The sequence below is a fragment of the Clupea harengus genome, chromosome 14 (assembly GCF_900700415.2).
Source record: "Clupea harengus chromosome 14, Ch_v2.0.2, whole genome shotgun sequence".
NCBI lineage: Eukaryota > Metazoa > Chordata > Actinopteri > Clupeiformes > Clupeidae > Clupea > Clupea harengus.
In genome coordinates, this window is record NC_045165.1 from 25,464,261 (window position 1) to 25,484,489 (window position 20,229).

General features: G+C 42.9%; 2 protein-coding genes and 1 non-coding gene across 6 annotated transcripts; 1 reads left to right on the forward strand and 2 right to left on the reverse strand.

Annotated features, from left to right (window-relative positions):
• The first annotated feature begins 215 nt into the window (after positions 1-215).
• On the forward strand, positions 216-12,082 carry dusp23b (dual specificity phosphatase 23b). Of its 4 annotated transcripts, XM_031580584.2 has the most exons (5): positions 216-1,334; positions 3,044-3,218; positions 7,877-8,358; positions 11,371-11,647; positions 11,769-12,082. In XM_031580584.2, exons 3-5 carry the CDS (start codon positions 8,324-8,326, stop codon positions 11,952-11,954), a joined length of 498 nt encoding a protein of 165 aa, XP_031436444.1. In that variant the 5' UTR covers positions 216-1,334; positions 3,044-3,218; positions 7,877-8,323; the 3' UTR covers positions 11,955-12,082. The 4 variants fall into 4 exon arrangements, with proteins under 4 accessions (XP_031436444.1, XP_031436445.1, XP_031436447.1 ...); XM_031580585.2 differs by lacking the exons at positions 216-1,334; positions 3,044-3,218 and having other exon boundaries at positions 7,789-8,358; XM_031580587.2 differs by lacking the exons at positions 216-1,334; positions 3,044-3,218; positions 7,877-8,358 and adding an exon at positions 8,366-8,656.
• trnal-cag lies at positions 8,213-8,295 on the reverse strand. The gene has a single exon. It is a non-coding gene; the product is annotated as a tRNA-Leu (tRNA).
• Positions 12,083-16,723: 4,641 nt separating the features above from the next.
• LOC105895700 (afadin-like) lies at positions 16,724-20,172 on the reverse strand. The gene is made up of 7 exons (XM_031580945.2): positions 20,063-20,172; positions 19,374-19,459; positions 19,105-19,260; positions 18,000-18,893; positions 17,387-17,480; positions 17,194-17,263; positions 16,724-17,060 (listed from the first exon to the last, which is right to left on the reverse strand). Exons 1-7 carry the CDS (start codon positions 20,133-20,135, stop codon positions 16,976-16,978), a joined length of 1,458 nt encoding a protein of 485 aa, XP_031436805.2. The 5' UTR covers positions 20,136-20,172; the 3' UTR covers positions 16,724-16,975.
• Between the last annotated feature and the right edge of the window lie 57 nt (positions 20,173-20,229).

The following is a 20,229-nucleotide window of genomic DNA, read 5'->3' on the forward strand; positions in this document are numbered from 1 at the left end:
TTCAGTCAATGACGTCCGCAAAATCCAAACATTTCGGCCAATCCCGTTGGCAAATTCTGCAACATTTGACCAATCATGGCAGACATGTTGGGCGACGTGAGGCAACCAGAAATAGCTGGACCTGAAGGGGGCGTAAATCAAACAGCGGAGAACGTGAAGCGAGCTATAACAAATCGTTGAAATATTCCGAGGCAAATTGTCGACATGGTGAGTATTTACACATTTAGTACCCTGCTGTATGAGATAATTTTAAGATTTGAAGTAATTTCACCTTTTGTGTTTAGCTATCTTTCTACCTTGCAAACGCTCTCTGTTATCTGACTGGAATTTCGCAATTTTTTAGAGATGTTGCCTTTGGTGACAGATGAATGCACATTGTTTTTTTAATGCATGGAAATAACATAAATCCATGAAGAGCAGACCATCTTCCTTGTAATAGTAATAACCCTATGAAAAACACTGTGGTGGCTACATAACTTTAATTATTGAAGTAATTTCACCTTTTGTGTTTAGCTAGCTTTCTACCTCGGTTTTTTTTTTAATGTTCCCTTTGGTGACATGGATGCATGCACATTGTTTTTAATGCATGGAAACAACATAAATTCATGAGGAGCAGGCCATCTTCTTTGTGACAAACACAGTGGTGGCTATATAACTTGAATTATTTAAGTTGTAACTCTGTTGAATTTCAGTTGTATAAGTTCATGATGTTATAAATAACATTTTAAGGTTAAAAAGTTAACTTAAATGTTAATTATTTGTTGTTTAATAGTATTTGTTAAAATGCTTAAAATGTACATGTAAGAATAGGAAGAAAGAGTTAGACAAATATTTTGTGAATTTATTTTATTTCTGTCACTTTTGATGATGAGCCAATCACATTCAAGGTCAAAGAGAAAGGAAGGAAGTGAGTGGAGTGAGCTAACGTGAGGAAACCGTGAGGAGTTGAGAGAGAGCGACGACAAAGAAGCCTGTTGTTTGCGGTACCGTGAAACACCTACTGTTTAGTTAATTTATACACATTCATTAGTGAAAGTGTTCGACCAGGACTCTTCAAGTAATTGTAATTGTGTTAGAGTTAGTCAGTTTGAGTGGATAACTCAACACAAGAAGGAAAAAAGTTAGCTGCTGACCAAGTGGCTAGTGCTTTTGCATGGACTTTGCTAACAAGCTAGCGACCAGCAAACTCGACTAGTAAAGCTTGTGGAACTGCGAGATCGTCATCTGCTTCTTTTCAGCCTCGTCAATCGTGTCTTCATCCACATGGATCTTCTCGTAATCTCTCCTCCACCTTCTGCCGCCTGTGAGTGTGGCTAAATCATCATTGAGTAAAGGTAACTTACCATTTTTATTGTGCCCTCCTCCTGAAGCAGCCATTTAGGCCATTTGCATTTGATTGCATTTGATATTTGAATACTGAACTATTTGTTCTAAGTGATTTCAAGGTGAAAGAGTATTTTCAGTTAAAAGTGACTGATTGCAGACACATTAATCATATTGTCAAGTTTATTAGTGAAACCCCAAGCGATTTTTTTTTATATTTGAAAGAATTCAGGTTAGCCACCTTTTATCATAGAGGCGCTACAAAGTAATTTCACCTTTTGTGTTTTGCTAGCTTTCTACCTTACAAACGTTCTGTTATCTGACTGGAATTTCGCTCCATCACATCAGATCTGTTCGTGCTGTACAATATAACTTTAAGTTTTGAAGTAATTTCACACGTTGTTTTATGTTGTATCGATTTATTTAGCTATATATGCTATCTAGCTACCTTACAAACACTCCCTTATCTCTACTTGAATTTCGCTCGTTCTCGTCAAAGAACGTTTGCTATATTAAGGGGCCTTTGAATGAGAACGAAATGTTTTGACTGAATCAGACTATTTTCTACACAATCGTTTAAATTCCGATATATAAACCAATATATTGGGAGGTTGTCATATGAATACAATCTCTTTATCACATGTTTAGGTAGCTACTCTCACAGCTGATGTTATGTAAGGGTGTGTAACTGTATCAGAATCATGTTTATTGGCCAAGTACATTTTCACATACAAGGAATTTGTTCTGGGTTTAGTTGCTCTCAATGTACTTAAACTGAAAATATGCAGTATAACACAACTCAACTGCTCATTAGAGTGACGGCAAGGGGAAAAAACTGTTCCTGTGTCTGGTGGTTTTGGTGTACAGACATCTGTAGCGCCTGCCAGAGGGGAGGAGTTGGAACAGATTATGTCCATGTGTGAGGGGTCTGCAATGATTTTCCCAGCGCGTTTCCTGGCTCTGGAGGTGTACAGGTCCTGGATGGTGGGCAGGTCGGCACCAATAATCATTTCTGCAGACCTGACTGTCCATTGTAGTCTGTTCCTGTCCAGTTTAGTGGCCGATCCAAACCAGACAGTGATGGATGTGCAATGTATAATGTAATGTGGGTGTGTGTCTCAGTCGGTCTGTCTGTGTAATCCCTGTATCAGTCATTGCTGGTGTCGGTCATCAGTAAAGCATCAGCTCAGCAGAGGGCAGGGAGAGCCGGAGGCCAGGCAGGGAAGTGCTTCAGACTCTACACAGAGAAGGTCTACAAGATAGAGATGCAGGTATAACACCCCCCCCTCAACTTTCTACACAGAGAAGGCCTACAAGATAGATGCAGGTGTAACACGCACGCATGCACAGACGCAGGCACGCGCAAACACACCCCCCCCTCAACTTTCTACACAGAGAAGGCCTACAGGACAGAGATGCATGTAGAACACACTCGCACACACACACACACACACTCGCACACACACACACACACACACACACACACACACACACACACACACACACACACACACACACACACACACACACACACACACACACACACACACACACACACACACACACACACAGCGCAACAAGCAACACTCTCCAGCTGACAGGCAAAAGGGAGGTTCTTTCTTCCACCACACTGGTCATTTAGTTTGTCACTGGATCTCACCGCTTAATGGCATGTAGGCTGCTTTAAGTGTTTGTTTGTTTGTATTGTGTCCCTCTGTAGTTGGATATTCCTCATGGGGGGGAGGAGCTGCGCGTCATTGGGGAGCGTTCCTGGTGGACGGGCCTGCGCAGAACCATCTCCATGCTTGAGCGTGACAAAGCGAGTGCCCGCCACACTGGCCGGTAGCGACTTGCTGTCTGGATTGTCTACTGGATTGGGATGACTCCTCTTTGGTGTGGGTTGATGTGAACTTTTCTGTGGATTCTATCTGTGGGGTGTGGTTTTACTATTGCATACTGATAATACCTTTTGGGGGGAAGGGGTGTATCTGGCATTTTTAGTACCTGGACATTTTGGCACTCAAGTTCAAATCTTTTATTGTCAGATGCACGGAACAACACAGTCAGACTGGGCACTGAAATTCTTGTTACAAGACACCGCACAACAACCTAACATAACATATAAATACTCTGAACATATAATAAACAAATACTAACCTAGAAACAATAAATATAGTAAATACACTTTACACTATACAAAGGGACGAGTCAAGTATGGGAATAACGGGAAGTGCAATAATAACTGTATGGGCTAAGTCTATACTTTAAGCCCAGAGGGATTGCTGACCGAGCACTTAATTGACGCGCTTGTTAGATGTAAAATAAGTTCCAATTTTTTGTTCTCTTTCTTGGTTATGCAAACTTTATTTCTCACAATAAGATCCAATCCATAAGCATGTCCATACATCCAAACTTGCATCTTATATACATGTAACAGACCTTTGCAAATACAAATGAAGCGGTCAAAAAGGTGTGTGTGCTCTCCCTCAGTCAAGCAACACCTGATACCTGCATGAACTTTCACACCTATATGGTGTGAGCCCAATTAAAATGGAGCGCCATCTAGTGTCCCACACAAGATTAAAACATGAACCCAAATGGCTCCTACACACTGGCCCCTAATTGTGATGGCCGACAGACATAACAATTAAAACACATACCAATGGGAGCCATTAAGAAAAGTGGGCAGAGTGAAATCACAACTAAAGACACTCCACAAGTTTGAAACATTATCAAGGTAAAATTACACAAGTTAAGGCTAACCTATGATTCATACAGCATTCATACATTCATACAGGTCATTTTGTTCAAACAGTCCGGGTGGTAAAGATGGTTTTCCTTTCATAAGCAGGATATGGTTAGGAGTCAGGGGTTCGAGATCATTTGGATCATCGGTCAGTTTGGTGATGGGTCGGTCGTTTAGCATAGCCTCTGCCTTGCACATGGATATCCTATTAACCATGGCTGATGTACACTCTTCTCCGGAACTGCTGTTGCTTCCATGCAAAGGACCATTAATAACCCAACCTAGGGCTGTTTTCATAGCATATGGGCCATCGCCTCTGCTGTTGACAACCTCCCAGGGCTCCAACATTTTCGGTGCATTGCTTCCAATCAACAGGTCAACATTAGCCATTATGCTGGGGATTTTAATTTTTGCTAGGTAAGCCCATTTTGCCAAATCTCCTTCCTTCAACAGGTTATCTGAATTTACCAGCATTTTCTTCTGTGTGAAGGTTTCTGGGAGTTTATAGAAAAGGTTGTCATTGATTCCAGACACCTCCAAGCCTGAGACTGAGTATGCTGGCACCACTCTTTCCTGTCCCATGGTTTCTAGGAGAAGACGAGTTGGTCTTCCAGCAAGGTTGAGCCTTCGCATGAGCTGCTCTGAGCAAAATGTTGCGGAGCTTCCAGGATCTAGGAAGGCATACGTTTGAATTACTTTGTCTCCCTTAATGGACTTGACTTGGACTGGCAGGATGGGAAGCAGGCAACGATCCCTTCCGGCCCCTGTATGATCACAAGTTTTCGGGGATGCTGTAATCACTTGGGCCCCTGACTCCTTGGCGGGTTCTGTAGGTGCACTGGCTGTCTCTCTCCTGTCGATGTGAAGTACAGTGGGATGCCTCTGTCCGCAAGTCGTACAGGTCAACCGCCCCTCACAGTTCCGACTCCAATGCCCTGCGCATAGGCAGCCAAAGCAGAGTTCTTTCTCTTTAAGAAAGCTTAGCTTGTCTCTGTGTTTCATCTGTTTGAACTGTTGGCATTGCTGCAATGAGTGGCCTTGAGTGCAACACGCGCAACCTAGTTCCACTGTAGAGTCAAGTCCTTGTGACGCATTCCTCCATTCTCCAATATTCTTCATTGATTCCATGGATGCAATGTTTGTAGCAAAGCTGTTTGCGTTGATCCTATTCCCTTGATCGGACTTTGGCCTATTAGCCTCTGGAATGAATGAATTAAAGGTTGTTAAGTCACTTATGTCACCATACAGGGGGTCTGATATTATTCTGACATGTCTTTCTAGGAATTTCACCAGGTCTTTGAACAGGGCTCTGTGTTCGGTTTTCTCCAGTATGTCAAATGCAATGGTTCTCCATCGCTCTCTGAGCTTGAATGGCAGTTTAGACATGATTGCCCTCATATTAATTGGCATATCCAACTCTTGCATGTACTGTAATTCCTCCATCACGTTACAACAGCTGCGTAGAAAAAGAGAGTAACCCTGCAATGCGCTGACCTCTTCAGTCTTTATTATGGGCCAGGACAAAGCCCTTTCTATATATGCCACAGCAATTCTGTACTTACTGCCGAAATGTTCACACAGCAGCTGCTTTGCTTTAGCATAGCCATACTCAGGTGTCATGTGAAGACAGCTACGGATCAGCTCCCTTGGCTGACCCCTAGTGAACTGTTCAAGGTAGTAGAGGCAGTCACCCTGGCTGGCCTTCTCCTCCACTCCTTGTTCAAATGCTCTCATGAAGGAAATATACTGCAGAGGATCTCCATCAAACAAGGGGATATCTCTTGCTGGCAATGATGATAGGCGTTGTTGTTGGACGAGTGCTGATGTTATTTCATTTTGCTTTTGCATTACTATGAGAAGGTCTCCAGAGTGACTTTGATCTGTTGGTTGAGTGTTGGGATGGGAACGTTCCAGAGTCGACGTGAATGTTTCCCTTTCCAGTCTATGATGGCTGTTAGAATTAGTCCACTCCTTTGGTCGAGTTGCAAGGTGTTGGCTAGCTCCCTGAGGCGGCCTTATGGCTGTTAATGGGTTGATGGCTGCGGGCAGCGTCAACTGCTGGGTCTGCTGGGGCCTGCTTAGGGGTAGAAGATTGAATTTCTTTGCCAATGGGTCCAATCTGTTTACAGGTGCCATGTTTCTAGTTCCTCTTTCCAGGTAAGAATTAATTGCATTGGATACCTTTGACCGGCTATCAGAGGCCTGTAGCACAGCAAGTTTAGCTGAAGACTCAGCAAGCATGGTTTCCAGTTCCTGTTGTTCCTTTTTCCTCCTTATTTGCTGTTCTTGCTCCTCCAAAGCATGCTTTTCCTTTAACGCCGCCATACGGACAAGCAGTGCTGCCTTGTCTGCTTCTATTATAACTATTGCGGAGGAAGTAGTGCTTGATCCACTACTGCACGCACTCTTCCTGCTTGAGTGTTGGCTGCCTACATTTGAAATACTGTCATCAGGGTTGATGCCATCATCATCATTGGATACATTTTGTTCACCACTTGATACCCATAATTGCACCTGTGTGATACATTCAGTTATGTTCAACATTTGGGCTTTAAACCACACATCATGTTTCTCTTGTTCAACCTCAGGTAACATACTAATCACAGAATCTTGAACACTCTTTGCTTCATCACATACTTTAAGCAGCTCATTAAAAGCACACTGGACCTGTGATTTCTTTCCCTTTTGTATAAGCTCTTTTATATTCCTTTTTAAGCGGCTCGCTTTGTTAAGCTTAGCCCTCCTATCCTTTTGCAATCGTTCAATTTTTTCAACAAACGCTTTAGCAGTTAATGTTACAACACGTTTTTCTTTGTCCACTTGCGCATCCGCGCCATTTGCAACATTGTTTGAATCAGCCGGTGGCCCAGTGGGCTTGTCTGCCATTTCGTACATCTCAGTTCAATTGTTAGCAACAAGTTCGCAACAAAGTAACGTCAAGTTTAGTGATCCTCCCCAACCCGACTGTCACCAATGCATCGGATCACCAATGCGTTGGATTTTTAGCCCCACAGTGTGTACACGAAACTTTAGTAGCGCTACACATACCTCGCGTTGGGCGCCATGCGTCTGATGAATTTCCAGTTGGCTTTCGAAACGAAGTGTTGATTTCTGTGCTGGTGGTAGATGGTAGCCTTTAGATTCGCAGAGACGTGAAGCAACGTTGACTCCAATACGAACGCCGTCCTCGCGCTGTCCACGGATGTGTGGTTGTTGGCTGGATGAACAAACGTGATGTCCTTTTCTCTACAATCCACGGTTGCATACAACGGCCTTGGCTTGGTTCGAACGCGGCTGTAGCCTAATCTACTGCGTCGGTAACGTGGAGCAGTATACCTTTTTGACTTGTGTATGGGCTAAGTCTATACTTTAAGCCCAGAGGGATTGCTGACCGAGCACTTAATTGACGCGCTTGTTAGATGTAAAATAAGTTCCAATTTTTTGTTCTCTTTCTTGGTTATGCAAACTTTATTTCTCACAATAAGATCCAATCCATAAGCATGTCCATACATCCAAACTTGCATCTTATATACATGTAACAGACCTTTGCAAATACAAATGAAGCGGTCAAAAAGGTGTGTGTGCTCTCCCTCAGTCAAGCAACACCTGATACCTGCATGAACTTTCACACCTATATGGTGTGAGCCCAATTAAAATGGAGCGCCATCTAGTGTCCCACACAAGATTAAAACATGAACCCAAATGGCTCCTACAATAACGATAGTGCAAACAGTAGTTAAAAGCGTCAATGTGTAAAGTTGCAAGTTAACAAAGTGGTGAAAGTGAATCACTATCGTGCATCTGTAGAAATTTGTGAGGATGACTGGGTCCATGCAAAACTTCTTCAGTCTCCTCAAGAAGAAGAGACGTTTCCAGGGCCGCTTTGACCACCTTGTCTGTGTGAGCAGACCAGGAGAGATCATCGCTGATATGCACTCCGAGGAATCTGAAGCAGCTGACCCTTTCCTCTTCTTGTTTCAGTAAAGTAAGGTGGTTTTCTGCTATAACAAAATAAAATGTGATCTTGCCACGGCAGTATTTAATGATTCATTAGCATTACGTATGAGGATGCTTCGAAAATACTCTGAATAACGTCTGACGGTGCTTGTGGCTTCATAAAATCGCAAGCAAACAGAAAAGTGTTGTCAGAAGTGGGATTCGAACCCACGCCTCCAGGGGAGACTGCGACCTGAACGCAGCGCCTTAGACCGCTCGGCCATCCTGACATACCACGAAGAACAGCTATGGTTCTAAATGACACAAGGCTTCCGATCTTCAAGCGTTCCAATGTACACGTTTGTTGTTTACATATTTTGTGACGATGCGTCAAATCCTCCTAACACGTTACATAAACAGTTAACGTGGGTGAATTCACTTTACATTACATTCATTACACTTTACTTTGCTAGCCAGGTGAAAACCAAAGATAGAACTTAGCATAGCTATCATTAGCTAGCTGTGGAGCACATCCACAAGTGCAGATACCCATACTGTGTAGCTAACCTAGCTACTTCCAAAGTCTCTGCACTGGCTGAGAAGAATGGTTCAACGTTCCATTACACCGCACTCTAACAAATAGTGGTCGAGGTTGGTAAAACAGTTTTTTGACACTCAGCTACAATCACGCTAGCTAGGTAAGCTAAGCGTGTTTCCTAAGCATGTAGCTAGATGCTGGCATGCCAACACCATAACACCTTAGCAATACATGCAAGTTCGCTCATATCAAGGTGCATTACCTCGCAACTATAGGGTACATTTATGAATCATGCAACTAAATCACTGCGGTTTGAGGCATCCGTGATGCCTTGCTGAAATGTTAACGTAGAACGCTAACGCAAAAGAGGTTAACATTGACCGTTATTTTTAGCCAGGTACTTCTTTGACGGTTAATATGGCTAACATTATGCCTTCAAATGGTCACACACTGACATACGTTAGCTACAAACTTGTATGTTTGACATGTTGCTCTCAATGCCTGCCTCAGACTAGATTAGGCAGCTGGGAGTTGTAACTGACATCTCATAATGAGCACTTGTACAGATATATCCTTAACTGATCTTTGTGTTGAAATCACAGTATTTAATTACATTGAAATGTGTGCTTTTATATGTATGCAAAAAGGAACTCGATAAAAATAGTTCCTTCCGAAAATACAGTGCTTTCCAGGCTTGAGCTTCAGAGAGTTAAGATTAATTGGGGAAATGATGCTGTTTCAGCATTGGGCCTAGGAGATCCTATATCATGGTTTTCTTTTAACTGAGCGAAGGATCTTAATGCAACTAAGGTCTGGTTACATCTGTAACCTAATTTACGTTTGGTGGAAGGCCACCAGATGGCACCGTTTAGACCGAAACCCCTCGGTGGCACACCAATCAGAGTTATCCTAGTTTTTAAATTTGATTTTTTTTTCAGTTTGGGTTTAGTTAGTTTGTGCATACGTTGTTTTAGTTTTATTTCTATTTTGAAGACTTTACTAGTTTGGGTTTCGTTTTTATTTAGTTTTACATGTATTATGAGGAAAGCCTTGATTTATAGAAGCTGAAAAGGCTAGGATCAAAGAATGCATGACATTAAAGCAACAATAAGGAGTTATGTTCCAAAACTAGCACGCTAACTACCTAAAAGGCTTGCAAAAACCTTGCAAACACCACCAACAGCCCAGTTGACACTAAATACAAACTTGCCAACACACTAACTGGTGTCTTTTGGCAGTATAGCTGGCAATGTCATCCTGTGAATTCCAGCCCGGTATACAGAACTACATAAGGCATATCCTGGATGGCTAGTGGGAAAGACACAGGTGTTTATCTGTCCTTCACATGACCATATACTATCAAAATGAATTTGAGGATGGTACCAAAACTAATTGCCTATAAAACCATACCTCAAAAAGTGTCAAATTGTTGCATAGTGTTACTTTAAAAAACTAAGGGCTGTGAACACAATGTGGTGCGATCAGAAACGGTTTCTGATTGGTCACGTGGATTTGCTGGAGTGTCTGCCAAAGTAATGCAAAGGGTGGGAAGGCATAGCTGCATATTTGGCCAATGGTAAACTAATGCATCCTGTCCCAGGGACCCTGGTCTTGCCACACACCATGTACTCCCTGGTGATTCCACACCCCACACTATTCATCACCCTGGGGAACAAATTCATCAAGCACTGCCACTCTCTGAAACCTCCCAGCGTAGCGAAAAAGACTTGCCTTGAGGATGAACTTGACGCCCTGACTCGAGGCCAGATTTAGCCGATGTGCATAGCAGGGAGCAAACACTGCACTAGGAGCCATTGAAAAAACCCTGAAAACATTCTTTAATACTGCGCTGCTGGTTGACCTATCTGACCATGACAGAGCGGTGAATGACAGCTTATGTCTGTGGTTTCATCAGTCTGCCAAGAGAAGAATGGAGCCGTGCATAATTCCTGCTTGATTTTGCTTCTAATTGAGATGGCTATAACTGAAATCGTCATTTTGGATGGTTTTAGACATCCCAGTAAACACGGATGAAGACTGCAAGTAGATTTTCATATCGTGCAGTCACCTCTGCTAGCTCTCTATAGTTTCTCTTGTTGTCTGAACTGGCCTGCTCAATATGCCCCCTGAATGCAACTCTTGCATGCCCAGATAAGCAGGGCATCAACCAGACCCCACAAAGTATCCATTACATTTGCATTGTGCTGCGCTGTTTGCAACAGTACACCCTCATCCACAACTCGATCGACTGGCATCCTGCCCAGCAATTTCACTAACTGCAGCACCAACGTGGTCTTTACATTTATCGTGGCTTTTCAAATTTAAATCACTAAATCCCTGAACAGACCATGTTTGAGATTTCCCCATTAGCGATCAAACGATTGTTCATTAGGCTGCCAGTGAGCCATGTGATTTACTCATACCATGTGGTGTTTAACACTCGGACCTGACCATTTTGTTTTTTTGGATTTTCACCCTTCCAGTCAGCTCCGCTGATTGATTCACTGATGTTGACAGTAAATAGATAGTAGGATGCATCTAAAGATTGTGTCTCAGTTTACCATTTGTCTGTCTTCAAATTAAAGAATTGCATTTTCAGGAAGAAAGTATTTCCAGTGCATCAATGCGCCCAAAACTTTACCTAACCTTATCTTTAAGGGAAATCAGATTTGAATTTTCGACTTCTCCCAGCTTTGACTGTTGAATAGTACGCAGGCATATTTTGACATAATACTTTATTGAATATGCCTATACACTGTGAAAGAATAATCCTGATGCTTTTCTCAAAGTGGTCTTTACACACACCCTTCTATTTGTTCTGTTGCAGAGCCGGAATGCCATACTCCCCTCCTCCAAACTTCTCCTGGGTAGAGCCAAGCAAGTTGGCTGGGTTGGCAATGCCCAGGATGCCAGCTCACTACCAGTACCTTCTAGACAACGGCATAAATCATTTAGTGTGTCTATGTGAAAGAAAACCCCCAAATCATGACACATGCCCAGCACTGACACTTCATCACATCAAAATACATGACTTTTGTGCCCCAACCTTTGATCAAATCCACCGGTTCTTGACTATCGTTGAAGAGGCTAATGCTAAGGGTGAGGTAAGATGGATGTGGCACTAGCCAAAGAGTTGCTGAAATATCTTAAATTTCCAATTAGCCATACTACAGTTCAGCTGTCTGTTTAAGCCTACCTTCACAGACCTGTTATTTTCTTTCTCAGGGGGTTGCTGTCCACTGCATGCACGGTCATGGGAGGACCGGCACAATGCTGGCATGCTATCTGGTGAAGATGAGGAAAATCAGTGGGATCGACGCTATTAATGAGATCCGTCGAATCCGTAGTGGCTCCATAGAAACTAGCGAACAGGAGAAAACTGTGGTGCAGTTTTACCAACAAATCAAATGACATCATGAAACACATGAGATTGGCTCTACTTTGACTGGCTCAGTCAAACATATATACAGTCCTACTTTGATGTTACTGATATTATTGCACTGCTGTCTTGTACTTACATAAAGAGACTCCATCTTAAACTTCTCCCTACATGTCTCGTCTTGGTTAGGACACAAACAGGCAGATCATAGGCCTGAATAGTTGGACACCTCCTTGTGCTGACTGGTTTAATCTTATTTCACTGCTTAATTTGTTCCAATCCACAATTTCAGTGTATTCAAATGCCCTAATTTCACAAAATATTACCATCACTGATACTGGCCTATGATAAATAACAAAGTAATTAAAAATGATTCGAAACCCTCAGAGACCTTGAAGCTCCTATAGCAAGTCAATACTATATCAAATGTACAACGTTTATGTACATATAATCCCATTTGTGTACAATTACTAAACAACTATGTAATGTCAGAACATTATGCTGTGTTAGTGGAAAACCATTTAGATATATAAAAAATTAAAAAATCTGACTATACAATCCAATGAATTCATGATTAACTTAATAAAACCATCCATAAGACATAATTTGCTACTTAGCATTAAAAATGTCAGTGTCAATTTATGGGTTTCCACACTAATGGAAAGTTCTCTGTCAGTCAGATATAGTAACAACCCAACTGAACAGTCATGAATTCAGCATGAGTTTGATAGATTTTCTCAGGCATACTGAGGCCTTCTCAAAGTTCTGCACCACTTTGACACACTGACTAGACCCAGCTGTGGCTCACAGACCAACAACTCATGATGTTGATGAGGATGATGCCGATGAGGACATTACTGCTGGCATGGGCTATAATTAGACACTGATCCTTGTACATCTGTTACAAATCAAAAATGATTCACTCTTTCTCACGCTCTTCGAACTAAAAACCATGGATTTGATCAACTGGTCTCTCAACGAAATTGACACCATCTTCTCGATGAGAAGCTTGGGTTCGGGGGAACCTGACTGTCCTGCCGGGACGTTCGCAGCTGGCTACTCGATGGACGCGTGGGAGAAGTGGCGAGTCGTGTGCCTGGCGGCCCTTTCCGTGGAGGACATTGAAGACATCTACCTATTCGGAACCTTGATTACAGGCTTTCTGCTGATTGGATTAGGCGGAACCCTGGTTTATCGGAAAATGTATGAAACGGTGACAGCTGTCAAAAGCCCACTAAGGCTGCCCGACATGATTGAAGCGCTGGGCAGAGCTGTTGGCACTCAGACTGTGGCTATACACCGCGATATGGATAACATCCTGGCGGCTATTAACCGCGATATGGATAACAACACGGAGAAGTTCACGGCTTTGCAAAGGAAATTGGAGCAATTCGGAGACCGGACGGAATAGGAGTAGACGAGCAAATTGGCGCCTACTCCCAAGACCAAACAACCCCAATCTTATCTGCTTTCGGCCCCCTCAACCAGCACTGCCTTGGCCAAGGCTGTTGCTGGAACAACAACTCCCCTGAAGATCGCTGCAGTGAGACTCTCTTGCATTCCCTTCCCCCTTTCCACAGACACCTGTGGATTGTTGTCTCAGTCCAGGACCTTTTCAAGGATGTCTCCATGGCAACGACAATCTTGCGGACTGAGAATCTGTCTGATTAGGCCTAGGGGAAGGCGACAATCCAGGCCTACTCATACTCGAACTTTCTACATGCATACATACACACATACACATTACTGATATGCATTCACCACCCCATGACCCCCATCCCACGCCTTCGCCTGCTTCGTACCCCCAGGGTGACAGGCGGGTCTGTGACCATAGCCGAATATGGCTGTTGGACCAGATTGCTGCTTGTTTGCGCTGGCTTACCTCCATCCCCCCTCCCCCCTCCCCGTTGCAAGTCTTGAGTTCTGTCATGTTGTAAAATGTATGTGCTTATGTGCTGAGGTGTTTTTTTCCTGCTCCCACACTGTACTCCTCTAGGAGCATAGTCTGGGGGTCGCCTTTTTTTTCTCCTCCCTTTCCTCATGTTATGCTGCAATTCTTCCCTCAACCTTGTCTTCCCGTCCTGTCTACCCCCTTGTCCGATGGCGCTTGTGTAGCGGCCGTGGAGATCTCGTGCAGGAGATAGTTTGGTGATACTATAGCCTGCATGGAGAATACCAAAACAAATTCCTAGTATCTGTATACATGGCGAAATAAAGTTGAATTGAATTGAATTGAATTGAATTGATTACTCACCGGTCATTCTGACCATCCTATAACAGATGATGGTTGTTTTCGTCTGCTATCAGTGCAATCACTGTCTAGTTTATTGGATTTATGGACTGCTGAAATAGTGAACACATGATAAGAGGGTGCACAGTAACCCAAGGTACACACAATCTAGCATCTACCAGCACCTCCACAATGAAAAGCCTTTGTCAGAAGTGGGATTCGAACCCACACCCCCAGGGGAGACTGTGACCTGTGCCTCAGTAGCCAACGGATCGGCCGGGAAAATGTTGGAGAATATTGGACACAAAGGCCATTTCTGTGGCCAATCGTTGTGGCGAATTCCTCCCAGCTCTCCAACATATCCAATATTTGACCTATTGCAGTGGAGAAATGTTGGAGCAGTGAAGTGTATCTTAACCTGAAGGGGGCGTGATGAATGACATAACTTTAAGTGTTGAAGTAATTTTACCTGTACTGTCATCAATTTATTTAGCTATCTACATTACACTCTCCCTTATCTGACTGTTATTTCACTCTTTCTCGTCACACAACATTAGCTATATTAATGGGGCTTTAAGGTAGGCTAGGAACACAGTGTTTCTAGAAAGAAACGTGAATCAGAATTTCTATCCAATCATCTAAATTCAGATGTATAAACGAATATATTGGGAGGGGATCATATGAAGGCAATCACTTTACAGTACACTGTTTATGAAGATATGGTAACTTCACTATTTTTGAGTACATATGAACACATATTATTTTAAATCCCCAGCACCAATTAAGTGTCATTGAAGGTCAGTGTTAGTGAAGGTACGAATAGACCTATTGAGTATAGGGACAGAGCGCAATGCGTCATAGTGTCAAAACCACGCCCACGCCCAACTGAAAACAATTAAATCGCTCTCCATTGACTTTGTATTGCATGAAGCTGCCTCCTTGTCATTTCTGGAAAAAAAACTGAAACATGTCTAAAAGCTGCTGTGTGACGGGATGCACTACCAAAAAGATAGTAGATAGTAGTTCTAAGCTGCCGAACCGAAAAACCAAACCACTACCACCAACAAGCTTAACCCGTCAGATAGCTAGCGCTAACTCTCCTTAAAGGCTCAGTTTTTCGGTAATGCAGTTTATGAAAACTTAGTTATGGGTTCTCAAAAATGCTAATCTGCTGCATGCAAAATGACGACGGTCACTCCCACACTATAAAAGTTGTCTGGAACAAAGTGCTTCGCTTTACTTGCATTAATTTTCAGCGTTATTCTAAAACCTTTGGTACCTCCTTGTGGCATACCTGAGTATTCCAATATGCGTCAACGGACGCAAATAATTTTTGCGTAAAAACACCTTTTCACTATGTAAAACCACAACTGAAGGATACATATATACAAGTTACCCACACTACTGCAGGATACACAACGAACTAATGTTAATTATCTTCCAGCATTAAGAAATCACTTTGAAAACTGCGTTAGAGGAAAAGCTAACATCTCTGGCTAGCTAACTTTAGACTACCATAGACTACACAAGGTCATCCTCCAGCTAGCCTTCTCTACCAAGAATTGTCTGATATAACAACAGGAACATATATATTTTTGATAATCACACACACGTGTAAAACACAACTTACTGTGGTCGAACAATTTCCAGCAATCCTACTTCTGCTTTGAAGTCGCCATGCACTCCACTCCTGGAAGCCTGAACTTCTTCAAGGTGCAGATGCAATCATGTGTTATGTCACGTGCATATATCAACCTATTCAAATGCTCACACCACTTATTCTCATCAGAGAGAACTTTCCTGCCATTTACAGATGTTATTGAATTAGTCTTCTTAGTCATCTTTTCACCATCTAGACAATAATTGAATAATGTATTTAAATTATACAGTTTTTTATAGGGTAACTAGTAATCTGTAACCTATTACATTGCCAAAGTAATACTCCCAACCTTGTGTAATTCATACTGTAGGTGTGGAGATATTTGCTGTTAAAATTCAAAACTGTCTATTGCTTGGCAAGGCAACGACCCTTATAGCGGCAGTCAGTGCAGACTACGCAACACAAGCTAAATGCACATACTCACTTAAATAGATTTGAATGGTTTCTGTCGCTAATGTTTTCTTATTGTCAAGTTTTCAGAATACCTTGTCATATGTTTTGTAACATGTGACATTACATACATTATGTAATACTTGATTTGATATGTGGTAAAACTAAGATCCTGTGTCCTGTTTCAGAGTGAGAATTTCCCTATTCTCCACAAACAACTTCTCCTGCACAGGGTTTAACATCACCAACATTGGGACACTGTTAATTTTTTCCTTTCATAGAGCTGTACCCCTGTCTTTCTTAGGGTGAAGGTGTTTGGCGCATGTTTGGCCAGCCATAGCCAAAATGGTCTGTGAAGACCAGAACATTCGGCACAAGTACTCTCACTAAAGACATCTGCATCTATAGTAACTGGTTAACATGGTAGAATGTGATGCGGTTTTACCAACAATTCATATGACTTGATATTATAAAATACACACAGTCGACTGTAGAGACAATTGAGGTTGTTTATTGTCAGATATTTGAAGTATTTACAGAATCAATGCCTTGTAGTAACATCAAGGTTGACTGGATATTGTTCTAATCTATAATTACAACTTGCTACTTGCTAGAGCTTTGCTACTGTATACAGAGCATTCATATGATTTTATCACTGTCAAGGAGTTTTTACCTAATCTTTCAAGGACAGCTGTGATGTCAGTTAAAAAAAAAAAGTACTTTGTAATGAGAGTACACAGTCTGGAGACAGCTCACTGAAATTGTGATCTACATCAGGTGCTCATAGCTAGAGCAAACAGCTTCTGGCGCTCCTTAAAGGACAGGTTCTCAGGTGCTCTCACTTGACTGATGTCTCCCCTGCAGAAAACCAACATCAATTATTTCACATGTATATACATTTGTATGTTATATATGTTATGTAACAGAATGAGTCACATGTGCCTTTTAAATTATTGAATATTTCACTTCATTTAAAAACAAGAAAACACACCCCTCATGATTTCTATTAATTGTCTTGTAATTTGAGCTCTCAGACTCCTCAACACCTCCTGCTGTGCCTCCTTGGGTAAAAATGAAATAGAATTACATTATTATCTAAGGATATACCACGCTACTGTCAATTAGTATTAGCTTCAAAACACCTCTCATTCATTTCCAGATAGTCCAGCCCTCTGGTCCCTCACCTTTGACCTGTCCTTTAGACTGGCCCTTGGCCTTGGCCTCCTCTGTGTGTTCCCTACTCAGCAGCTGGTTGGTGATATGTTCCATTGGCTTTGTCTAAAAGATAGAATCATGGGATTTATATGAGAAGCAATGACATGGTTAAGTCATAGAAGAGATACAGAGACAGGGTATAAAGGAGATTACAGAGCTCACTTAGTAGAAACTTGAAGAAATTGGTCAATTAGTTTTATAAGGGCATAATAATATAATCGAAATAACATAATAATGAAAAAGTGGTGGCTACTGAATTCTGGAACACATAATACAATAATGAATAGCTGAAGCTAATGAGTTATGGTTAAATACATATGTTTTAACCCTGATATCACTCGACCTAACTGTCTGGGATGTCTACTAAAGTCGAAAGAAAATTCTCATTTCAGTCACAGGTTCTAGATAACTGCAAACAATGTAATGAGTTGGCCATGAGTCTTTTGAAATAAATTCTCTCAGCAGTTTATTTTTATGAAATGTATTCAACATACTTCAACATACTCTCTCTTTCAAACAATCCTCCTTGACATTTCAACTCTCATCCATGCATTCTTGTGTTTCGTGGTCAGTAACACTCACCTCCACGATGTTCCTTTCCCCCTGCCGCTGCTCGTGTTCCTTGATGTCCACGTCTCCGTCCTCGTCACTATCGCTCTGCTGGAACTCCTGCAGCCTCTTCTGAAACTGCCACTCTAGCGAGAGCCTGCGAAGGCGCTCGCTCTCCTCCAGGGTGCGCTGCACTTTGCCCTGCAGCTGGAGGACCTCCTGCTCCAGCTGGTCCACAGCCTGGTGACGGTACTGCTTCTGCAGACGGTCCCGTTCCTCTCTGCGCCACGGGTCCAACCAGAGACCACTTCCAGTGGGTGATTCAGTGGTCAGGCCTGTGGGCTGCTGCATCTGCCTAGCAGGGGTGGAGCTGAGACCGTGTGTGAAAGTCAGGGCCTGGCTTGAGGCCTCTTTTGGTGCTGGTGGGGTCGAGGCTGGCCTGAGACTTGAGGACCGGGGTCTGGCTGAGAGCCTCTGCTGTTGTGCAGAGAGAGAGTGGAGATGAGGGCGAGGCAGCGTGGAGCAGGCCGGGGCCGTACCTGGGTATTGCCCTTGACGGTTCTGAAGCAGAGCGCTATGGGCTGGGGTTCTGGCTAGGGTATGAGAGCCACTGTGGTTTTGGTCACCTGGAAGAGCCGCTGGTGGTCTGAAGGTGACAAAGGAGACTCCATGTGACAGTGAGGCAGGGACATCAATGCGCGTGGGCTGGGAGGTCTTCATGAGAACGCCTGTCTGTGAGGCCCTCCAGTGGTCTCGGCTGCTGGCTCTGATGAGTGTGCTGGAGTTGGACTGCACAGGGATGGCCATGGATTGGATGGCTGCTTCCTGTTTGGCAAGATCACACTGACTTTTCCACATCTGTGGTCTGTCCAGAACAGAGGGGGGTCCTCTCTCCTCAAATATGTTCTCCTGCGACCGAGTGTGTCTCTACAGAGGTAAAACAGAAAATATGTCCTGGATACAGATCTCTTACTAATATTAACACGTTGTCTCTATTGGTTAATGAGTATCTGGCACGTTATTGCATTGTGCAATTTCATATTGCCCTTCACCCTGTGTTATGGGAGCACAACAATATACAACACAATCTAAAAATACAAGACAGTGAACCAATGAGAGAAGCAGGGGTCACACCCACCAGTGTGTTCATCCCAGAAGGTCTCTCTGGATGTCCTGTGGTGAGGGTCTGATCAGGCTCGTTCCTATTGTGGGATCTGGGAGCGGGCAAGGTAAGGTAGTCTCTCTGGCATCCCAACACAGGCTCAAGACTAGAGTTGGATAAGCTAGGCTCCTCCTGGGAATCAGAAATAGTATATATCTGTCTCTACAAGTCCTATGTCTTAATGTTCACATGAATATTAGAGCGGTAGGAATGCCAAAGAAATGCAAACAGAATGGAATATTCACCAATAGATTGCCTGTGGAGACTGATGTCCTCTTGTTGGCTGGTGTGACTGGGTCAACTGACATCTCACCAGGGTCAGGGAGAGGATCTGGAGGAAGCGAGAAACACCTGGCTCAACCATCTTTAATTACAGGACCTGAACCTAGGTTTGCTCTAAAGACAAATCATAGGAATGCAGTTAAAGGGGACCTATTATGTCCTACGCTTTTCCAGTTGTTCCAGTTATTCCCTTTAAGTGTGTTTTTTTTTGCTTTTTGTGCATGTAAACGGTCTGCAACGTTACATGCCAGAGTAAGCAGCTCTCTCGGACGGAAACTACTTTTCTCAGCAGCCCGAAGTGCCTCTTTGGAATTCCAGCCCTTTACCTTTGTTACAAAATGATGCAATTCCGTGACACAATTCTTACTGCCTGCCTAGCTGACCAACCAGAGCACACTGGGCTCATTTGGAGGGGGGCTTAAAGACAAAGGAGCTCTATCAGAGCATTTCAGACAGATACAATAGAGATGTACAGTATGAAAACAATAATGTCTTTTGGGAAAATTGAAGCATGTAAATGTTTTCTAGTAGACCCCCAAAATAAAATGATGAACATTGACAATGAGCATAATACTAAATTTCATCTAATCTAACAACGTTTGACGGTTTTAATAGAATTTCATTTGTGATGTGAAGATGCTGGTTCTCTCACAAGCCAGGTTGGGGTTAGAGCGGTACTCCCATCTGTTCCTCATCAGTACTGTAGCATTCTGGTTCCCCCTCATCCCCACTATTTTTTTGCAGGGGCTGCTATGCTCTTGTGTTTCAGCTGAAGGACACAGGCAAGAACAACAAACAGATCATAAGGCACTTTCTTGC

What these genes read in the sequence shown, in the direction of transcription:
- dusp23b (XM_031580584.2), top strand. Translation starts at nt 8,324, where the DNA reads ATGACACAAGGCTTCCGATCTTCAAGCGTTCCAAT. An exon ending in CGATCTTCAAGCGTTCCAAT is followed by an intron (nt 8,359 to 11,370) that starts GTACACGTTTGT and finishes GTTCTGTTGCAG; the next exon opens with AGCCGGAATGCCATACTCCC. An exon ending in AGGCTAATGCTAAGGGTGAG is followed by an intron (nt 11,648 to 11,768) that starts GTAAGATGGATG and finishes TTTCTTTCTCAG; the next exon opens with GGGGTTGCTGTCCACTGCAT.
- LOC105895700 (XM_031580945.2), bottom strand. Translation starts at nt 20,135, where the DNA reads ATGAGGGGGAACCAGAATGCTACAGTACTGATGAGGAACAGATGGGAG. An exon ending in CTCTAACCCCAACCTGGCTT is followed by an intron (nt 19,460 to 20,062) that starts GTGAGAGAACCA and finishes CGCTTCCTCCAG; the next exon opens with ATCCTCTCCCTGACCCTGGT. An exon ending in ATTAATAGAAATCATGAGGG is followed by an intron (nt 17,061 to 17,193) that starts GTGTGTTTTCTT and finishes GGTTTTCTGCAG; the next exon opens with GGGAGACATCAGTCAAGTGA.